Genomic DNA, 21,556 nt, shown 5'->3' with positions numbered 1-21,556 from the left:
AAAGAAGCATAAGAAATATAGACTGAAAAGATTAGACACAGCTTATAATGTCAGTTCAAGGTCAATGGGAGCACTCAAACAGTTAGAATATAATGGACTTGCAACAATGAGCAGTGATTACAAGTCAGGGTGTTCTGGCATCAAATATAAAATCGAATAATTAACCATGAAGACTGAAAACAGTATGTGCATCTGTCCAAAGTGTTAAAAACGCCTTGTTAACAAATTATCAAGAACTACTACTGAATATATGTCACAAAGCTCAGAATGAGGCAAAAAAGAATATTGTGCTGGGTATTTTCAAATTTTTTCAAAAAAAGTTAAAAGTAACAATTTGTCTTTATAAGGCCACACTAAAAGGCTGTCCATGTCCATATATTTGCCAGGATGCAAAATTCACTCCTGTCCATAAAATTATCAAAAGAACTGAAAATCACAAAGTTATTTTTAGTTTACATATTATTTTTAATTTGAAATATGTTCAGTACAGCTAATTTACCCCACACTCAATACACTTCAAGGTCCAGTCTACTTATCAGCATGTTCTGCCATTAGCTATTTAGTATTGATAAAAAAATTATATTAACTGATACTAAGTCTCTCTATATAATGAACATATGCATGATGATGTCCAGACTACCTGTAAGAATATATGTACATGATGAAATAAATCTTTCTGAACTATGAGAATGTCCTGCTAGGAAAGTGATTTTATATGCCTTTGCCACCCCAAAATAAAAATAATATCCTTCTGTTTGTGTAAGTGTCCTTCATGTTTTATATAGACTTCTGTGAAAAGTATTAAGACTTTCGTTAAAATGTGGCATGCGATCCACACATCAATGGTATACAAGGATTATTTTATTCCTCAGTTAGAGATCCATTACAGTTTTTCCCTCTAGTTAAATAATTTTGATACTTAAATATCCATATGAAATTATATTAAGATCTGTGCTGCTCCATAAATTTGTGTGCTTCATGTATAAACTGGATTATGTTTACTAAAAATTTTCAGAAAGTTTACAAGTATCTCTAAAATTGATCTAAGAATCATTTTAATTTTTAGTTGAAAATAAAGATGCATGAATAGGCATTCTCAACATTGTCAAAAGAAGATAAATTGATTATAGAAAATTCTGTTTGTAACATCTTGGTGACTGTTAAACTGCTTAAATCTTTGACAAATAATATAATCGTCTCTATTCTTTTTTTCCAAACTGAGGGTAGATACAAAGTAGGAACTCAGAGAAGAGGAGGATGGAGAGCTTTCCTTTGATGTTTACCACTAAAAAGCAAGACATGAGCTGAGGACACACACACACACACATACAAGAAACAGAAAGAAAGCATTTGTAGGTGCTTCTCCTCCAAGGAAGATCCTGATGCCACGGGGACCCGGCAACAGCTGGAAAGTGGTGTCAGCAAAAAAGCAGGCTGGGCTGTTTAGCCAGTTTCTTTTCTGGATTAATATTTACTATTGAGAATTCCACAAAAGAAATGTTTACTATGAGCTGGGCTAGATTGCTTAATAATTTTTATAAAATTTGGATCATATTTTAAGTATTAAAAAAGCAAAAACCAATGAAATTTTTAAATTCTCTATGATGTTTCCTTCCTTTCATTAATGTGGATGCAAAGGTGTTGATAATATTGAACGGCTGAAACAAACAAAAATGGTATGTTAATTGAATAATTCTGAACACACCTAAATCAAATTTCCTAAGATCAGTACAATCACAGAATGTTGGAGTTGGAAAAGAACCCCTAGGTGGCATCCCTGCCAAGCAGTCAGCCAGGGAAGTGGAATGCCCATCTCCTGGGCAGCCCAGCCCGTATCTGGAAGGCAGGAGAGGGAGGGAAGTAAGCCGGACACAAGACTCAAGGTCTATGTTTGAAGGCAGGCTTTCCTGTGCTATTTCTTCCCAGAACATCCCTATGAGGTGGTGACATCAGCATTTCATGAAGGAGAAATCAGAGGCAGAGAAGTTCCGTGAGGAGCACAGACAGTAGTGTCATGTCTTTCAGGACAGGTGACCTCTGGAGAGAACAAGTGGGGGTGTCTGACGGTACTGCAGTCACATGGATTAAGGGACTGGTAACGTGACTGAACTCAGCAACTTTGGATGAAAGGATTTGGGGAAATCAGCAAGCTTCTTATAGTAAGAAAAGTGGCAGTTTGGGGACTGGAGGAGAAGCTATAGGGTAATGGGGAAGGAAGCCAACCACAGACACATAGATGTATTGCCCACTGAACCCAGTGGAAGGGGGAACACCTGACAATTTGTGGAGGTGTCACTGTGTGCATGTGAGTGATTACCGTCATCAGCGTCTGGCAGTCCAGGCACAGGACTTCAGAGTGTGGACATACTGTATATCAACTACACTTCAATAAAAAAAAAAATTAAAGAAAAAATGGACACATGTATTTCTCTGAGTTCAGGGCTCCGCAATGACCCTCAGAGCATCCGCAGTGCAGAGGCGGGAGAATGGGAGTGTCCTAACCGAAAGGGGTCGCCAAGGCCTCGGGGAGGAAGGGCACCCTTGCCTCTCCCCCTGCAATCTGTTCAATGCACCACTGACAGTGCAAATCTCCTTCCAGAAGCACCAACTTATTTCATGCCTACCCTGATTAAAAACCCAGTGGGTCTAGTGCTTCTAAGAAAAATCTTAAAGTCCTTGGCTTGAGAGTCTAAGCCCTTCATAATCTAGTTTCAGTAATGTATAAGTCAGTCAACATCTGTTCTATCGAGAGGTTGGGCTAATTGTGAAGCTGGTCCCCAGAACTCTTTCCTTTTTTAACTGTAGAATTTTGCTAATGCTTCCCCACCAGCCCTTTCCCCCCCAGCACACTCTCTTCCCTTCCCCTCCGTTCAGTTCTCGTGGAAGCCCTCGCGGTGTTCCGCGATTGCTTCAGCACTCCATCACCATCTACTGAAACAAAATCAACCAACAACAAAATCCTTTATTTCAGGCCCTTAGCACTGAATCTTATTCTGCCAGGCATTACGAATTAGTTTTGTATTGTGAACTCTGTGCAGATTGGGACCATGCCTTCTATTCCTGTGTATCCCCCCACGGTGCCTAGTACAGCCCTTGGACATGACGGTAGCTCAATCGTTATGCACAAAATGAAGTTACCTGGCAAATTCAGCAGGAAAAGAAAAAATCACTTAAGCCAGTTATTTGACTGAATTGACCAGGCAATGAAGTCAAAGTAATTGATCTGGAAGTCCCAACAGACGAAGTCTAATTCTGCATGTAGTTATCTTGAAAGTCAAAAGTGCATTGTGTGTGTGATATATTTTAATGTGGGATTCTAACTGAATGAAGAAGGATCATACTATCAGAGGCTTGAAATGAAAGGGGTATCTGCCTTACTGTGGAATCTGTATGTAAATACAGAATTTACTCTTCATCTGATCCTGCTTATCTGGCTGTTATGCAGATCATTTGTTACATAGGTTTATAGGATGGGTCTTTGGTTTTAGTCTTTATTCTAAAAAATATGATATGATACTCTATTTTGTTTAGCATTTCAGCATACACATCCCATATGAAATACCAGAGATGATAGATATTATAAATAAAAATCATGAATAGAAAAATAGTCCACTCAGCCTGAGCTCATTCCTTACATGACTGCTCATTAATCCTGTTCTAACCCTTACTCCACTGCAGTAATAGCATTTTAAAAGTTACATGTACGACTACTGCAGTTAAATGTCACAGTCTACAACTCTCAGGCTTCCCCATCTGTCAAATTAAGGAATTGTAAGGAAACATTCAGGGGAAAAACACTTAAACTTTCATAGAATAACTGCAAATTATGGTCAACAGTGTCATGGACTGAATGTTTACATCCCCCTTAAAATTCATATGGTGAAGCCCTGACCCCTCAATGTGTGACCCCAAGCACTCAAGGAGCTGACAGATATTTAAATAGGCTTTTAATTTCTAGAAGAAACAAAATTCTGGATGAAATGATTTCATTAAATATATTTTAAAAGTCTGAAAGTACACTGAAAATTCTGAGTTGACCACTTTTATGCCCTTTTAAGAGGTTGTTTTAAATTTAGTAGTCTTTTGTCTTTAATTCCGTGGAATAAGGCTTCAAATGCAAGACGGCACAGGGGTAGGAGCAAGGCTTCTGGAGTCAGCGACACCCAGTGTGAACTTCACCTTCTCCACAGAGCACTGTTACTGTGGATGAGAGACAGCATCTCTCTCAGCTTCATTGCACAATCTTTTATAATAATCTTTGCAATCATTTTATGAAGTAAAATGTGAAGCCAACCCTCTCTGACCCTAATTGTATTTTTCAGAGATAAGCAGGCGAGGAATTACCTTTGAGCTTTAGATGGGAGCATTCACAGTGTAAGTTCTGCAAAGACTTAATGAATAAAATTGGTTAAAAAGAGTACTGGCCTTCACTCACCCTGGTTCAAGGCACCCTTCAGCATCTTTGGGGCATGGCTGTGCTTTCCCATCTCTGTCCTCCCTCATGGCCTTGTTCTTCTCCTCCTCTCCTCATAATTAGCAAATGGAAGAATCCACTTGCTTGCATACTTCCTGAGGCTGTAATTCAGCTGGCTGTGCTCTGGAGGTCCACGCCTCTCCCTCTCCGTCATGGTTGTCTCCGGGCAGATCCTGTCTTTCCAGCAGGACTGCAAGTACCTTTGAGCCAAGCTCTTTGCTGAAACTTTATAACTGCGTATAATCCCTAACATTGTCCCTTCCACATATTAGCTACTCAATAAATGCTTGCTTGGTTAATAACCATAGTTTCAATTTGGGCAAAATATTTGAAAACATTAGAAAACAACTGGTTTTATTTTTATTTCAAAGATGTAAAATCCTAAGTCATATATCTAAAATAAAAATTCTGGGAAATTAATAATAATTTATGTTGAGCCACATATAGTGTTTTGGGAGGTCACTCAGGAGCCATCTCTGATAGAAGATGTGGCTTTATGGCAGAGAGAAAAAGAAACTGCTATCGTGTTCTCCAGGATAAGGTAGTGACCTGAGCTAGCTGTTCCTCCCTAAAACCCCTCCCTTGCTACTTTAGAATGGGAATAAATGGAGAGGCATAGCTTATGCCTTTTCTTTTTCAATAAAAATGAACAGAATTTTAAAAAGCACAAGTCTAACATAAAAGCTTCTCCATAAAGCAAGCTTAACATCATCGTCAGCAGCAAGGCGGCTCAACACGGTTACCATGCACACAGTAAATCAGGCTCAAAAGGGGTGGCCCAGGAGGCACTATGAGGGTGATGTGTACATGTCACCCTTGCACATGTCGCTGCTCCGTTTCACCCCCTCTCAGTCTTTCTACAGCCTGTACCGAGTGCGTCATGGATGTAACAGGCCATTTTCAATCTAAATCTTGTTATAGATTAATAAGCAAACATTTCCTTGCTTATTATGCAATTTATCATGATGAAAATTACATTGGATTCCTCAAGGCTACATGCTGATGTATTCATTTATTCAGAGCTGCATATAGAGAGTTATACTAATCTTCATGACAGAAAAGGATGTAATACCAAGATTTGAATTACCTACTGAAAAACTCAAGTATTTGTGTGTCTGTGGACATACTACATGCAGATAAAACATAATGCATCTTTATGTCTGCTGATATAAGCTTCATGTAAACTTATTTAAAAACAAAATATTAAATACTACACCTAAAATAAAAACTCATCACTTCTCCTCCCAGGCAACAAAACAAGACCACAAACTGCTGAAACTGTGTTTAGATCAGATGTGAAAACAGGCTATAAAATTGAGTCAAAGCAAAATTCTGGACAATCAAAAAATGTTCAAGGCTTCTCAACAGAGCTAGAAGAACACTGGTAATGGAAGCTTGCCCAGCACCGTTGACTCCTTAGAGGGGGTACATGGCAGCTGCAGCCAAGGGAAGGACAAAAGGCTGAAACGCTGTTCCGGGCTTTTGCAGAAAGCCCAGCTGCCTTTTACTAACTGCTGCAAACTCATGGGCTCACATTCCCTCTTAATCCTTAAAGTCAATCAAGAACCTTTAAGCATTCTGTACCCAGAAACTATCCTGGCTACCACTATGTCAAACTGTTCATTCTAGAAATGAGCAGCTTTTGATCTGTTGAACACTAGGGCAGTGGCAATGGCATCACCATCCGAGCTACCGCCGTGCAGGTCACATCCATTCAGTCTCTTAATATGTGCTAAGTACTCTTCTAAGCACTTTGCAAATATAATCTCATTTACATCAAACTTGTAGGTGTTTAATCAGTTCCAACTTAGAGATGGAACTGAGGTAAGAGGTAAAGTAATTGGCTGACTAGCATACAGCTGGGTACACACAGAGGTCAAGTTCAGGAAGCGTGGTGGTATGAGAAGAGGGGGTTGGGGAGGGCAGCTGCCTTGGTTTGAAATGAAGACCCTTCTACAATCAATAACATTGGTGATAACACTTACATTAAAAGAGGCATCATGGGACAGTTCAAGAATTCCTCCCACTAGGATGGCTACTAAAAACACCCAAATCAGAAGATAACAAGTGTTGAGGAGGATGCAGAGAAAATCAACTCTCGTGTAGTGCTGGTGGGAATATGAAATGGCACAGCTGCTATGGAAAACAGTGTGGTGGTTTCTCAGTAAGTTAAACATAGAATCGCCATATGACCCAGAAACTCCACATATAAGAATCTACCCAAGAGAAATGGAAGTAGGTGTTCAAACAAATACTTCTACATAAATGTTCAAAGCAGCTCTGTTCAACAGCCAAAAGGTACAAATAGCTCAAATGTCCATCAATAAATAAAATGTAATATATATAAAATGTGATATATACTCCATAGAATGGAGTGTTATTCAACTATAAGAAGAAATATTGATTTCTTTATTTCAATATTTTATTGAAATGAAGTATTTATTTCAATACTTGGAAACATTATGCTTGGAAATGTTATGCAAAGTGAAAGCAGCCAGACACAAAGGCCACATACTGTATAATTCCCTTTACAGGAAATGTCCAGAATAGGCAAATTCGCAGAGACAGATGAGTGGTTGACAAAGGCTGGCAGGAGAGCGACTGCTTAGTGGGCATGGCGTTTCCATTTGGGGTGACCATTCCTGGGAACTAGATAGTGGTGATGGCTGCATAACATTGTGATTTGTGCACTTGATTGTATACTTAAGATGGGTACATTTCATGTTAAGTGTATTACGCCACCACCAAAAAAAAAAAAAAAGACTTCTCTGGGAATCAGGAAGCTGAGTTCTCAAGCCAACACTGAGCTCCATCACCCCTCCCATCACTCTTAGCTGTTGGGTTACCAAGTGTGTCCCACTTATTTCATTTTAGCAACTCCCTGAGTTCATCTTCCTACCCCTCTGCTCTCATCATGGTTCTCTGGATCTCTGCAACCTCCTTATAACAGGTCCTGGACAGTGCGCAAATGAAACCTCAATAAATTGATTTAAAAATTATTATGAGTGCAAAAGAGTAATTCCCCCAAACTGTGTGGTCATGTATTCTATGAGTAAGACATTTTGAGCAAGTATATATATCATTTTCCTTATAAGAGATATATCTGTACTATTATTAGCTAATAATATTTCAAGGCACAATAAACATAATTTATATTAAATTATGTCACAGATCATTCATTGGCTCACTGCTAAATCCCAGCTGTATTTAATTTATAGAAAAATACTTACCTTTTCTTGTTCACATCCAAAATTTCATTTATTGTGGTACTTACCTATTTTTTTTCTCTCAACAACACACAATTATAAAGGGTAATTGATACCTCTACCCAAAACAAAAAACAAAACCCAACAAAACACGAACAAACAAACAAAAATTAACTGGCACTGAGCACATACTTGGCAAGTTGTTTCTCGGCATCGGCACAAAGTTCTAGAAGCCCCATCAGGACGGCAGACACATCCATGTAGGGCTCCCAAACTGTGAAACCGCGTCCAATGAGATCAATGGCAGTTCTTCGGATAGTGCTGTGTGGAGGGAGTTTGGGGCTTGGCGGCTGTAGCAGAAGAAACGTCAGTGCCTTACCTAAAATGACAAAATAAAAGGCAGAGCAAGAAATATTTTACTTTTGTGATGTTTTCTTTGAAATATATTTTCAAAACATAAACCACTTTGTATTTCTTTTTTCTTTTTCTTTTTTTACTGAGAAGGGGTTTCAACAGTAAGACTATAAAAGATCTCAAGTTTATAGTTTGCTTAGCACATACTTTAAGGAGATAAGTTAGGCTACAATATCTTCTACCATATTCTCGATTACTTAATAATTATATATATATGTAAGTATATGTGATTTCAAAATATATCAGTGATCCTAAGTTTCCCAACAATGTTTCTCCCTACTCAGCATTCTGCAAAATGGAGATGGTTTCAATAATGTAATAATGTAAATACATCTTTCTTCTGCATTTAACAGAGTTCATATGTCAGACAGTTCCCACTGGTAACACTTCTCTTCACAGATAATGCTTATCAGCAGGAATGAGGGATGGAAAAGTAGACTGGACAGTTTGAAACGTCTCCCTCCCAAGCACCTGTGCCCCTCCAGGTTCCTGTGTACTGACAGAGTACAATGATGTCAAATATGTGCTAAATTCTTCACACAAGTTTGTTAAACAAATGAAAAAATAGCTCAATACTACTTCTAAATCTGATGAGATGATGTAGGTTTAATTAACATGTATCCCTTTATGTTGAAGATATTGCTAACAGTTTGTATATACAGCCTAATGGTCATTAAGCTGGAAGAGCTCATCTACTTCAAAAGGCATGTTGTCATTTAAAAAAGAAAACACCAGGGATTGGGAAGAACAAATTGCATTTAGAAGAGGTTTTTATCTGTTTGTTTCTTGAGGGGAAGAAACAAAACAGTTTATGAATCATAGAAGAATATAGCATCCTGGTTAAGAGGAACACAGGCTTCAGATTTAAGATAAAGAATTAACCACAGTTTCATAACTTATAGGGGGAAGGCTTAGGAAGATACAGTGAGCCTAGGTTTCCTTGTCTGGAAAATGGGAGGAACAACTCTCTCTCACGAAGAGCCTGAGTGTTAAATGAATTAACGAATGTGAAGGGTACTGCCAAGTGCCCAACACCAGCGGGTGAGCAATGAAGGGCAGGCAGGGCTCCTTATGAATAACATGTTGAACTCGCCTGTTTTCAAAAGTCAGAGCATGGTATATCAATTTAAAGTTAAAGCACTCAACGAAAGCATGTACTTGTTTTTACATCTTAGCCAGCTGTTACGTGAGAATGGACTATACTGGAGGGGAAGGGTCCTGGAAAGCTGAGGTAAGAGCCCAGGCATGTGTTCTGTGCTCTGTCAGCTAGCGGTTCTGGGTTTCTTGTCAGTCACAAGCCTTTAAAGAATCTATTGAAAGCCATCAGTCTTTCTGCAGGAAATGACATATAGATACGCATCCACCTGACACTGCAGAAAAACCTCAAGGAGGCCACGGACTTTGGGTTAACAACCTGTGCAGTAAACTTAGAAAGTACATATACATGGGAAGCCTCCTTTAGAAAACATCATGAAATTCATGCTTTATTCATACATGTATTTGAAAACTTTACTCTTAGCCATGTAAATGGATTATGTAATGCTTCAAGTTTTGTATATCATAAAAATATAAATTCCTTAAAAAAAAGTGATCCATACCATTCTCTATTTTTTGCTAGCACCTGTGTGTCCCGTACCACAGGATCACCTTCAAATACAACCATTTCTGGGCACTTCCCTTTTCCTCAGCCAGTTTGTTAGCTCCTTGAGGGTAGGAGCTGTGTTTCACCTCACTTCGCAGCTCCCAAAACAGCAAGCACAGCGTTTTGCACACATTGTGGACGTAGCATGGGAAATACCTGCTTTTACTGCGTATGCATTTCCACTGCAGCTCCCTGCCCCGGTTGGTCAGAATGGTATTTCAAGATGTCAAGAAATGTCCCACTTTTCCTGTTATTCTTTACTTCTAGGAAGTTTTAAGAGCTGCAAAGAAACCTCCCACTGCTGACCTCAACAGACACCCTGAAACACCAGCACAATGGCTTCCAATCTAAGGCACAGGCTCCCTGGAGGTATATTCTTACTCAGTAATATTGCAAAAGGGAAGTAAACTTTCCTAAGTACAATGTTTTAAAGCATTTCAATCATCATTTTCTGGAACCACACTCTACCATTTCTGTATTCATTACAGATAGGAGCATTCTGGCACTATAGGGACCTTGCGGGTCCCTCATTGCCCCTGTGGTTGGAACTCCAGAAGCAGTGTCCTCACACTCTGCCAATTTTATCCTGAGAGCAAAAATAAACCAGAAGTGGCTGATTTCTTGATATTTCCTATATCCCTCAAGGGCAGTAGATGGGGATATGATCACTTGCGCTCCAGTGAAATGAGAGAAAGGGGAAAATTAGTTAGGTTTCTTCAAAAGACCCCTGGCCCTGCAGTGGCCCCACAGCACACCTGCTGCTTCCCTGCAAAGTGTGACCTACCCTCACAGTGAGGACGCCGAGCGCGGCCAGAAATGCAGGTTCCCTATAGCGCCATCATCCCTTCCCTTAAATAACTTTCTGTTTCTCTCAGTGATCTCCTAAGTAAAATCCTCCTACAGCCACTCTCCTTCTTTGGCTCACATGACAGCCTCTGGGTAACACAAAGCAAAGATTCCTACTGGAAGTTCTGGCAGGGCAGTTTTTATAATTCTGCAGGCCATGTGCGAGCATCAAGAGAAGCAGAGAGAAAAATGGATTACAGCTAGTACAGAAATTTTGTACCTACCAGTAAAAGTATATATTTTTTCCCCCAGTGATCTGTTTTGGAATTATAAAGACATATAAATGTAAAAATTCCATATCTGTCTGTGACAACTTACTCTAAACAAAACATGTAAATAACAGAAAGTGAAGAGAATTTTCAAGTTAAACCTTTTGATTTCTAGCCTTGTTAGATGCTTATGACTTTAATCTACCAGCAATAATGACACTGATGTTCTAAAGGAATAATCTAGGTTCCCTAAGCCTTCAAACATCCTCATCATATTCTTTCTGCTGATACTACGGAACAGGCCTTTTAAAATATGGTCATATGATAATAAAAAGGGATATATTCCTTTCTCAACTTATAATGTATTCTCTAATTTAGGGTTTATCTAACTGATGATTCTATGTAATATAGGTGCTCCACAAAATGGACTAAAGTGATGAAAAAGCTAAAATTAAGATAATGATAGTACCTTCCCTGTTGATAGATAAAGTCTCATGACAGAGTTTTATGAGCTGTAAGTTTTTCTCTCAGAATTTTTCTTAAGTCTTTGGTACCCAATAAAGGTTGTATTTTAATCTATATAATATGGAATCCAATTTTGTATAAAATACATATTTACCTGTTTTATGCAAATGCACTAACTTACCATAATGCCTCACTGAGTAAGCAAGATGGAAAATGATGCTCTCTTCTCTCATCATGATTACTTTTTTTAAATTTTTTAATTTTGATATCATTAATGTACAATTACTCAAACAACATTATGGTTAGTAGACTCTCCCCATTATCAAGTCCCCTGCAATACCCCATTACAATCACTGTCCATCAGCGTAGTAAGATGCTGTAGAATCACTACTTGTCTTCTCTGTATATACTGCCTTTCCCATGTGCCCCCCCCCATAATGTGTGCTAATAGTAATGCCCCATTTTTCCCCTTATTCCTCCCTTCCCACCCACCCTCCCCAGTCCCTTTCCCTTTGGTAACTGTTAGTCCATTCTTGGGTTCTGCGAGTCTGCTGCTGTTTTGTTCCTTCAGTTTTTGCTTTGTTGTTACACACCACAGATAAGTGAAATCATTTGATACTTGTCTTTCTCTGCCTGGTTTATTTCACTGAGCATAATACCCTCTAGCTCCATCCATGTTGTTGCAAACAGTAGGATGTTTTCTTCTTATGGCTGAATAATATTCCATTGTGTATATGTACCACATCTTCTTTATCCATTCATCTACTGATGGACACTTAGGTTGCTTCCATTTCTTGGCTATTGTAAATAGTGCTGCGATAAACATAGGGGTGAATCTGTCTTTTTCAAACTGGGCTGCTGCATTCTTAGGGTAAATTCCTAGGAGTGGAATTCCTGGGACAAATGGTATTTCTATTTTGAGTTTTTTGATGAACATCCATACTGCTTTCCACAATTGTTGAACTAGTTTACATTCCCACCAGCAGTGTAGGGGGTTCCCATTTCTCCACATCCTTGCCAACATTTGTTGTTGTCTTTTGGATGTTGGCCATCCTAATTGGTATAAGGTGGTATCTCATTGTGGTTTTAATTTGCATTTCTCTAATGATTAGTGATATGGAGCATCTTTTCATGTGCCTGTTGGCCATCTGAATTTCTTCTTTGGAGAAGTGTCTGTTCAGCTTCTCTGCCCATTTTTTAATTGGAGTGTTTGCTTTTTGTTTGTTGAGGTGCATGAGCTCTTTATATATTTTGGATGTCAACCCTTTATTGGATCTGTCATTTATGAATATATTCTCCCATACTGCAGGTTGCCTTTTTGTTCTGTTGATGGTGTCCTTTGCTATACAGAAGCTTTTCAGCTTGATATAGTCCCACTTGTTCATTTTTGCTTTTGTTTCCCTTGCCCAGGGAGAGAGACATGTTCATGAAGAAGTTGCTCATGTTTATGTCCAAGAGATTTTTGCCTGTTTTTTACTAAGAGTTTTATGGTTTCATGACTTACATTCAGGTCTTTGATCCATTTTGAGTTTACTTTTGTGCATGGGGTTAGACAATAATGCAGTTTCATTCTCTTACATGTAGCTGTCCAGTTTTGCCAACACCAGCTGTTGAAGAGGCTGTCATTTCCCCATTGTATATCCATGGCTCCTTTATCATATATTAATTGACCATATATGCTTGAGTTTATATCTGGACTCTCTATTGTGTTCCACTGGACTATGGGTCTGTTCTTGTGCCAGTACCAAATTGTCTTGATTACTGTGGCTTTGTAGTAGAGCTTGAAGTCAGGGAGCATAATTCCCCTTGTTTTATTCTTCCTTTTCAGGGTTGCTTTGGCTACTCAGGGTCTTTTGTTATTCCATATGAATTTTAGAACTATTTGCTCTAATTCATTGAAGAATGCTGTAGGTATTTTGATAGGGATTACATTGAATCTCTAGATTGCTTTAGGCAGGATGGCCATTTTGACAATATTAATTCTTCCTAGCCAAGAGCATGGGATGAATCTCCATTTATTAGTGTCCTCTTTAATTTCTCTTAAGAGTGTCTTGAGGTTTGGTTTATTCCTAGGTATTTTATTCTTTTTGATGCAATTGTGAATGGAATTGTTTTCCTGATTTCTCTTTCTGATAGTTCATCTTTAGTGTATAGGAAAGCACCAGGTTTCTGTATATTAATTTTGTATCCTGCAACTTTGCTGAATTCAGATATTAGATCTAGTAGTTTTGGAGTGGATTCTTTACGGTTTTTTATGTACAATATCATGTCATCTGCAAACAGGGACAGTTTCACTTCTTCCTTGCCTATCTGGATGCCTTTTATTTCTTTGTGTTGTCTGATTGCCGTAGCTAGGATCTCCAGAACTATGTTGAATAAAAGTGGGGAGAGTGGGCATCCCTGTCTTGTTCCCGATCTTAAAGGAATAGCTTTCAGCTTCTCGCTGTTAAGTATGATGTTGGCTGTGGGTTTGTCATATATGGCCTTTACTATGTTGAGGTACTTTCCCTCTATACCCATTTTGTTGAGAGTTTTATCATGAATGGATGTTGAATTTTTTCAAATGCTTTTTCAGCATCTATGGAAATTATCATGTGTGGTTTTTGTCCTTTTTGTTGATGTGGTGGATGATGTTGATGGATTTTCGAATGTTGTATCATCCTTGCATCCTTGGGATGAATCCCACTTGATCATGATGGATGATCTTTTTGATGTATTTTTGAATTTGGTTTGCAATGTTTTGTTGAGTATTTTTGCATCTATGTTCATCAGGGATATTGGTCTGTAATTTTTTTGTGGTGTCTGCCTGGTTTTGGTATTAAAGTGATGTTGGCCTTGTAGAATGAGTTTGGGAGTATTCCCTCCTCTTCTACTTTTTGGAAAACTTTAAGGAGGATGGGTATTAGGTCTTCACTAAGTGTTTGATAAATTCAGCAGTAAAACCATCTGGTCCAGGGGTTTTGTTCTTAGGTAGTTTTTTGCTTACCAATTCAATTTCTTTGCTGGTAGTTGGTCTATTCAGATTTTCTATTTCTTTCTGGGTCAGCCTTGGAAGGTTGTATTTTTCTAGAAAGTTCTCCATTTCTTCTAGGTTATCCAGTTTGTTACCATATAATTTTTCATTGTATTCTCTCATAATTCTTTGTATTTCTGTGTTTTCTGTAGTGATTTTTCCTTTCTCATTTCTGATTCTGTTTATGTAGACTGTCTTTTTTTCTTGATAAGTCTGGCTAGGAGTTTATCTATTTTGTTTATTTTCTCGAAGAACCAGCTCCTGCTTTCATTAATTCTTTCTATTGTTTTATTCTTCTCAATTTTATTTATTTTTGCTTTAATCTTTATTATGTACCTCCTTGTATTGACTTTGGGTCTCATTTGTTCTTCCTTTTCTAGTTTCATTAATTGTGAGTTTACATTGTTCATTTGGGATTGTTCTTCTTTCCTGAGGTAGGCCTGTATTGCAATATATTTCCCTCTTAGCACGGCCTTTGCTGCATCCCACAGATTTTGTGTTGTTGAATCATTGTTGTCATTTGTTTCCATGTATTGTGTGATTTCTGTTTTTATTGGGTCATTGATCCATTGATTATTTAGGAGCATGTTATTAAGCCTCCGTGTGTTTGTGGGCTTTTTCATTTTCTTTGTATAATTTATTTCTCTTTTCATACCTTTGTGATCTGAGAAGCTGGTTGGTACAATTTCAATCTTTTTGAATTTACTGAGGTTCTTTTTGTGGCCTAGTATATGATTTATTCTTGAAAATGTTCCATGTGCACTTGAGAAGAATGTATATTCTGTTGCTTTTGGATGATTACTTCTTAAAAGGCTCTACAGAGGCAGCAATAAAAACTTCAGCAAACTGCCTTGACATTCATTCAAGGCTTTCACAATTTGGTCCCAATCTATCCATCCAAGGATTCATGTAATAGTTATTCAGAGAGTATTGCTATGTTACTCTAAGTGCTAGGGAAACAAAAGGAATAAGACTGAGTTCTTTTCCTCAAGAAAATTAATTCTAGTTTAGGAGATAAGTGAGCTAACAGATAATTTTTATGTATTATGAATAGTGTTAAAATATTTATAAGCACAAGGCATCAAGACAGAGCTTAACAGGGGCACTTAGCCCCACCTTAGGAGTATGAGAAGCTTCCAGGGAAAGATGACCTCTATACCAAACCTAAAGAGTAAATGGGAGTTAGCCACTCAAAGGAGAGGATTATGGAAAGGAAACATTCCAGGCAGAGAGAACAGCATGCCTAAAGACAGGAAAATGAAAGAGGAGATGACTAGATGAAGGGATTACACATAGTTCAACGTGGCTAGAAATTCTGTTGGGGGTAGAGGAAGGGGTTGAGTCAACAGGCTAGGAGGTAAAGAGGGCAAGGAGGATGATATATAACAGTGAGCATGAGGCAAGACAGGGTACTAGCATTCCCTTATATTCCATGCTAAGACTTTATTCTGGTAACAATGAGAAGCCATTGGAAGGTTCCAAGCAAAGGAGAGGTTTGATTACATTTTCATTTTAGAAAGATCAATACTCAGGTTGCCTTGTGATTACAAAGGGGCAAGAGCTATTGCCTTTTCAATTCTGTTCTACTCATTCCACCCAAATGGATTAATTAGGATCATAGAATTTTAGAATTGAAAGGGTTGGAGAAAAATATGATATATTTCTATGTTTTGGATGAGATAACTGAGAACTACAGAAGGCAAATTAGCTGCAAGCCTGGATAAGGAATCATTACACAGGCCATGTGTAATGTGGCCAATACACATCTCTGAACACAATGTGAATCTTTACAACCATAACTATTCATGACAATCAACCCACTATGGATTCAGAACTATATCCTTATGATTAATCTCCTCCTCCTCCTGAATTAAGGAATAATTTCTGCTGCAGTTAACCAATGTTTTCCCCGAACAAAAGATTAAATAAATTATATGTTTATCTTTTCTTACACAATGGGAAGGTTGCCATCATTGGTTCACAGCTGAATATAGCCACACAAAGGTCCCTGTGATTGTCTTGGCTCTAATTTAGTTGCATCAGGCCCACAAAATGGTTAATTGTATACCTAGTGCACATTGCCTTCAGGCAGAAAGAGGTAGAAGGCTGAAGGGCAAAATGCACCAGTTAAGTCAAGCAACCTTTTAAAGTCTGATTACATTTCATTGCCCAGAATTATATCACACAATAATTAACCTCATTTCAAGGAAGGATGGGAAATGTAGTTTGTTAGCTGGCCACACTGCCATCTTCAATAATACTGATGTATTCACATGGGATGGGAGAGTGCTATGGGATAGGTGGCTAGCAATTTCTTCAACATCTTCTCTACTTACTCTAGAATGAAATTCTTTTTAATACAGCGTTTACTATTCCCACATTTAACAACCTATGTTATCGCATCTTTTGGCATTTATTCTGTTATCTAAAGCTAATTTTATTTATTTTTATTTTATTACCTTTTCAAATCTGCTAAATGAGTAAGTTTCCAGGTCCATATTAAATTTTAAAAAAATGCTTTTATTTTTGGCATAAGGCTTAGCACAGCGCTTTCTATTAAGTAATTATTTAATACATAATTGTTGCTTTGCCAAATACTGAAAATTAATTTTACTGTATGTGCCCAGCACATCAACAAAATTATGCACAAACAAGAAATTTCTAAGAGTCTGCTACAAATCTGTGCTGGTCCTTGGCAAAGTTTCCATAGCTCCATGGTAAATGGTAAAGATATAAACAACACAATAAGTCTTATTCAAAAAGCTAAACTTAGTTTAATGGAGTGTTTATTCTAAGGTTATGTTCTTACTGCTATTTTGGTGAATAAAAGATTTTATAAAGTGATAAACATAGTGGTATTTTTTAATGTTTGAACTCAGCAAAATAAAAAATTTAAGACACTGTTACATACCCTCAAGTTGCATTTTTGGAAATTTTACTGGCCCATGATATTGGAGTGTTTGGAAACATCAGACATTTGTAATAAATCTGTCCTGGGGAATTACAAGGGGACCTTCTCCCACTATATGTATCACAACTCATATGTCCCATTACTGGTCACTGATTCTCAACTGAGAGTGCCAAGAGGGTATTAGTTCAACTCAGGAGGACATTAACAGGATAGAATTCAGCATTAGTCAAGTCAATCTGGGACCATATTCAAGATCCAGTTATCAAATTATTAGTCTTCCTTACTTATAAGTAACTAGTACAGATGCTGTGCCAGCTTTATAGCAGGAATTCAGCGTGTGGCACCCCCGACCCCATGTCTAGCCAAAGGTTCAGTCAAGATGCAGACAGGCTCAGAACAATGGAAAACAAATCAAAACTAAACAAAACCCTTCAAAAAGCAGAAAGTACTAAAATCCAGCCCTGGATAAATCACAATTAACTTAGACCCTCTGGCTGTTGAGAAACTAATTCTGTTGTCATGCAGTCAAGAGTAATAACAATAGCTCATATTTTAGTGCTATTTTAGCTCAAGCCTTTTTTAAAAAAGTTTCCAACTTTAATCTTACTGTCTTTTAAAAAAAGTGCTACAAAAGAACACAGTGAGAAAATATTTACACTTTGCTGTAACAGCAAAACACTAAAAATGAGAAAAGCATTGAGACAGAGGTAAAGAAATAAAGCCTACATAAGCTGTGGTTATAAAGCTGACAGTATTATACTACATACTACAACTAGCTTGTTGCTTTGACAAGATGAATATTGTCCCATCATGAAACGACCAATGAAAAATGCCAATTAACAAAATTTTGTAGTATCTGGCTAGTTACGCCGAACAGCTCTTTTAAAAGATTAACATACAAGCTATAACATACATACACACACACACACACACACACACACACACACACACACACACCCTCTTTCTCTTTCTGTCTCTGTCTCTCATGCTATTAGGTATCACGAATTTGTTTTCTGGAGCATTTATTTATTTATTTAACCTTATCAGCACAGATTTACTTCATTGAATGCTTATTTATGAAAACACTTTATTAGCTATGAAGAGCTAGAGTATCATTTTCGGCACATTAGATAATAAATAACACTTTCGTATTGCTATTTCATTATTTTCCCTTCTTGCATTTCAAATACAAGGATAGGGACTAAAGCTGATAGCAGTACCTTGAATTCTCCACACTACACCGAAGGATAGACTCCTTTCATTCACTTGAAATAGGTACACATACACGCATGCACACACGCAGAGTCAAATGCCAGTTACAAACACAAACAGAATACTCAACACTGACTCAAACCTTTTTTTTTTTATACAACACAGATCTTATTAATATGACGTGACTATGACAGGAACATGAATCATGCAATTTTTTTTTTTTACCTACTTTCTACTTGTGCTAACATGGCACTAAATAAGAAAGGATCATTTAAAAACTTGTAAGGTTGATGATATTTTTTCCAGCTCTCCATTTGTAATTTGTATTTCCTTTTTTCTGGCTAAGTTTTCCTTCCCAGGCTTCTCTTGAATCCTGTGGTCACCCCACAGGCAGCTTCTGGCACCAGCTGTTACAGCCCTTTAGCCGCCGCACCACAAGGGTGGAGACAGAGGCAGGCACTGGATAACTGAAGAGGCTGAGGAAGGGAAGGTGGAAGGACAGTACAGAAGCGGAAAGGGGATTCGGTTATGGAGCCTTCTTGCTGGAAGCAAGGAAATTTGGATTTTAGGGCAGCCAATGCTTACAGAAAACCAGTGGCCACAGGAGAAGTTTTTAAAAATTGGAAATTAAAACAGAAGCCAGAATGAAACCATGTTTATCAAGGGAGAATGAGATTTTCTTACAAGACTTATTACAAACCCATAGCATTTCAGAGAATTTTCAAAGGGCCCTTAGAGATCATTCACAATTATTACACTGTCATGTTGGCAGATGACATATATAACCATTTTCTTGGGCTTTGGTCCCTCCTACGCCGGTCAGCAGGCCTGGTGAAGACAGACTTGTTCCCCTTACATAAAAGAAAATCATGAATGAAGAAATGGCCACTAACTATCCTTGGTTCTGAATAGTAAAGAAGGGAAAAAAAGGTCATATTAAAAAAATATACATTAATTAATAGCTCAATTACAAGGAAATTCCTGTGGGAGATAATACTATATGCACTTTAAACCAAATGAGTTTATGATGATTTATGCCATTACAATGAGTGCAAAATGAATTAATAATGACTGGCCACTTATTTCAAAGTGTAACCAAGTGAATGAAGCCTTTCCCCACTTGCTAATGTCCATCAAAGAACAAGGATGGCAGAGTGCCATCTAGAATTCTATTCCTATGTTTTATACAGGTACTTGATTTGAGAAAAATAATTCCAATGTAGTGTGCATTATTCATAGATAATTAACAAATACTTCCATAACTACATGGTTTGTATTAATGCAGTTACTAAAAACTGTTTTTTACATCGTATATTGCATAAAAACGAAGTCATCATTTCTTTTAATAAAAAGCATAAAATAACTTCATTAAATTAGGAAGTTCATTTAACAAAGGTATTTCAAAATGCATTAAGCTAACATCAGCTTTATCAAAACAGTTTTAATTCAAATTAATTGGCTGCTTCTTGTCCTATAATCAGAAAGGTATAAAATCCAAATGTTCTTTGTTACAAAGTACATATTTTTTCAACTAAGTTGTGTCATACAGTGAAATCCGATCTCCTTCTGCTTTTGGTGCTTGATGTATTTTGGATGGCAGACTAAATAAGAGAATCTTACCTTCCTATAAACAAAAGTGTATTACTTATGGTATATAGCCTTTTTCTGCCTACGGAAGGTAAAAGTGTTGATTGACAATCTGGGGGTCAATAATAAATAAGAGAATAATAGAAGCAGATGTTTATGATGTCAAAGAAGTAAAAAGAAAAGAAAAGAAAAATCCATTAACCTGTGGAGTTTCTAGCTGAATGGTCCAAATACTCTTATATCCTGTTCCTTCCCAAAAAGTACAGGATTGTTGAAAGGCATGAATGCTGGGTAGAAGGGAGGCAAGAGAAAGCCAGGGTTTAAGTTTTGCTCCAGCATTTACAGCCGAGTGATCCTTCGATTCACTCAGTATTTACTAGTGTCTGCTATGCACAAGGCCCTGTTTTAAGGTGCAGGCCAACAAAGTCTGTTCTCACGAAGCTTACATTCTATTTGAGACATAAAAACCAAATAAACAAATAGATGTGCCAAGTAGCACTGAGTCCCAAGACAACAAAAGAAGCGAATATGGTCCTAGAGAGTGAGAGAGAGGGGAGGAATCTGCAGGAGGTGACAGCTGAACAAAGACCCGAGTGAAATGAGAGGCATGTGCATCTGTGTGAGCAGCATTCTAGGCTGAGGCAGCCGCACAGGAGGCCCGAGGCAGGAGCCAGCGTTGGCTGAGGCCAGAGTGGCTGGATGGCTGGCAACAAAGGGGAGAGCGGGACATGGAATCCAGAAGGCAGCCGTGGGATGGGTCAGGAAGGGCCTTTTCAATGTGGGGTTTTAGTTTAAGTGTTATAAGAAACTCCTGGGGGTTACATGGAGGACAATGATATGATCTGCTATCAACTAAAAAACAAAAACAACTGGGTGCTCTGGACAGTATAGATGGCAGGGGGGAGAGGGCCAATAGCAGGCCAATTGGGAGGCTCACAATAGTTCAGGTAAGAGGTGATGATGGTTTGGACTAAAACAGAGGTGAGGGAGCAGTGAGAACTGTGTGAACTCTGGATTAAAAAAAAAATCTTTTGCAAACATAGAGCAGACAAGATTCATTTAGGGTTTGGATATAGACACATGACAGAAAGAGAAGAAATAAAACTGATGCCAAGAATTTGGGCATGAGCAACTGGGTGAGAGGTGGTGATACTCAAGTGAGTAACAATAGGAGAGATGGAGTTTTTTTGTTTTGTTTTTGAAGCTGGAGTAGCATAAATTTTAGTTTTGGACATTTCAAATTTGAGATACATTTGAAAGCTCTGAAGGCAGATTTCAGATAAGTCATTAGATGTGTCTGAGTTTGGAGACCAGTGTAGAAACCAGGGCTAGAATTAAAAATTTGAAAATCATCCACATAAACACGGCACCGAAGCCATGAGCTAGATGTGATGCCTAGAGAATCAGGGTAGGTACAGAAGAACCTTCTCAGGTTGAAGAGAGGGGCTAACAAAAAGTGGGAGAAATAGGAGAAGACAATGTCATTGAAACCAAGGAAAGTTTCAAGTTTTAATCCAGCTGCAATTACATGCTACCGAGACATAGAGACAGGGCTGAGGATGGGCAATGTGCAAGTC

At 38.0% G+C, this 21,556-nt stretch overlaps 1 protein-coding gene across 4 annotated transcripts in view; it reads right to left on the bottom strand.

The window, feature by feature from the left end:
• WDR7 (WD repeat domain 7) overlaps positions 1-21,556 on the bottom strand; it is a 354,103-nt gene that overhangs the window by 86,892 nt on the left and 245,655 nt on the right. For all 4 annotated transcript variants that reach the window (XM_073213119.1, XM_073213120.1, XM_073213121.1 and 1 more), the window contains one exon: positions 7,873-8,059. In XM_073213119.1, the coding sequence (XP_073069220.1) occupies positions 7,873-8,059 (187 nt within the window). The remainder of the gene's footprint in view (positions 1-7,872; positions 8,060-21,556) is intronic.

This window comes from Manis javanica, chromosome 9 (genome assembly GCF_040802235.1).
Source record: "Manis javanica isolate MJ-LG chromosome 9, MJ_LKY, whole genome shotgun sequence".
NCBI lineage: Eukaryota > Metazoa > Chordata > Mammalia > Pholidota > Manidae > Manis > Manis javanica.
This window is presented reverse-complemented; position numbering and strand designations above follow the sequence as displayed.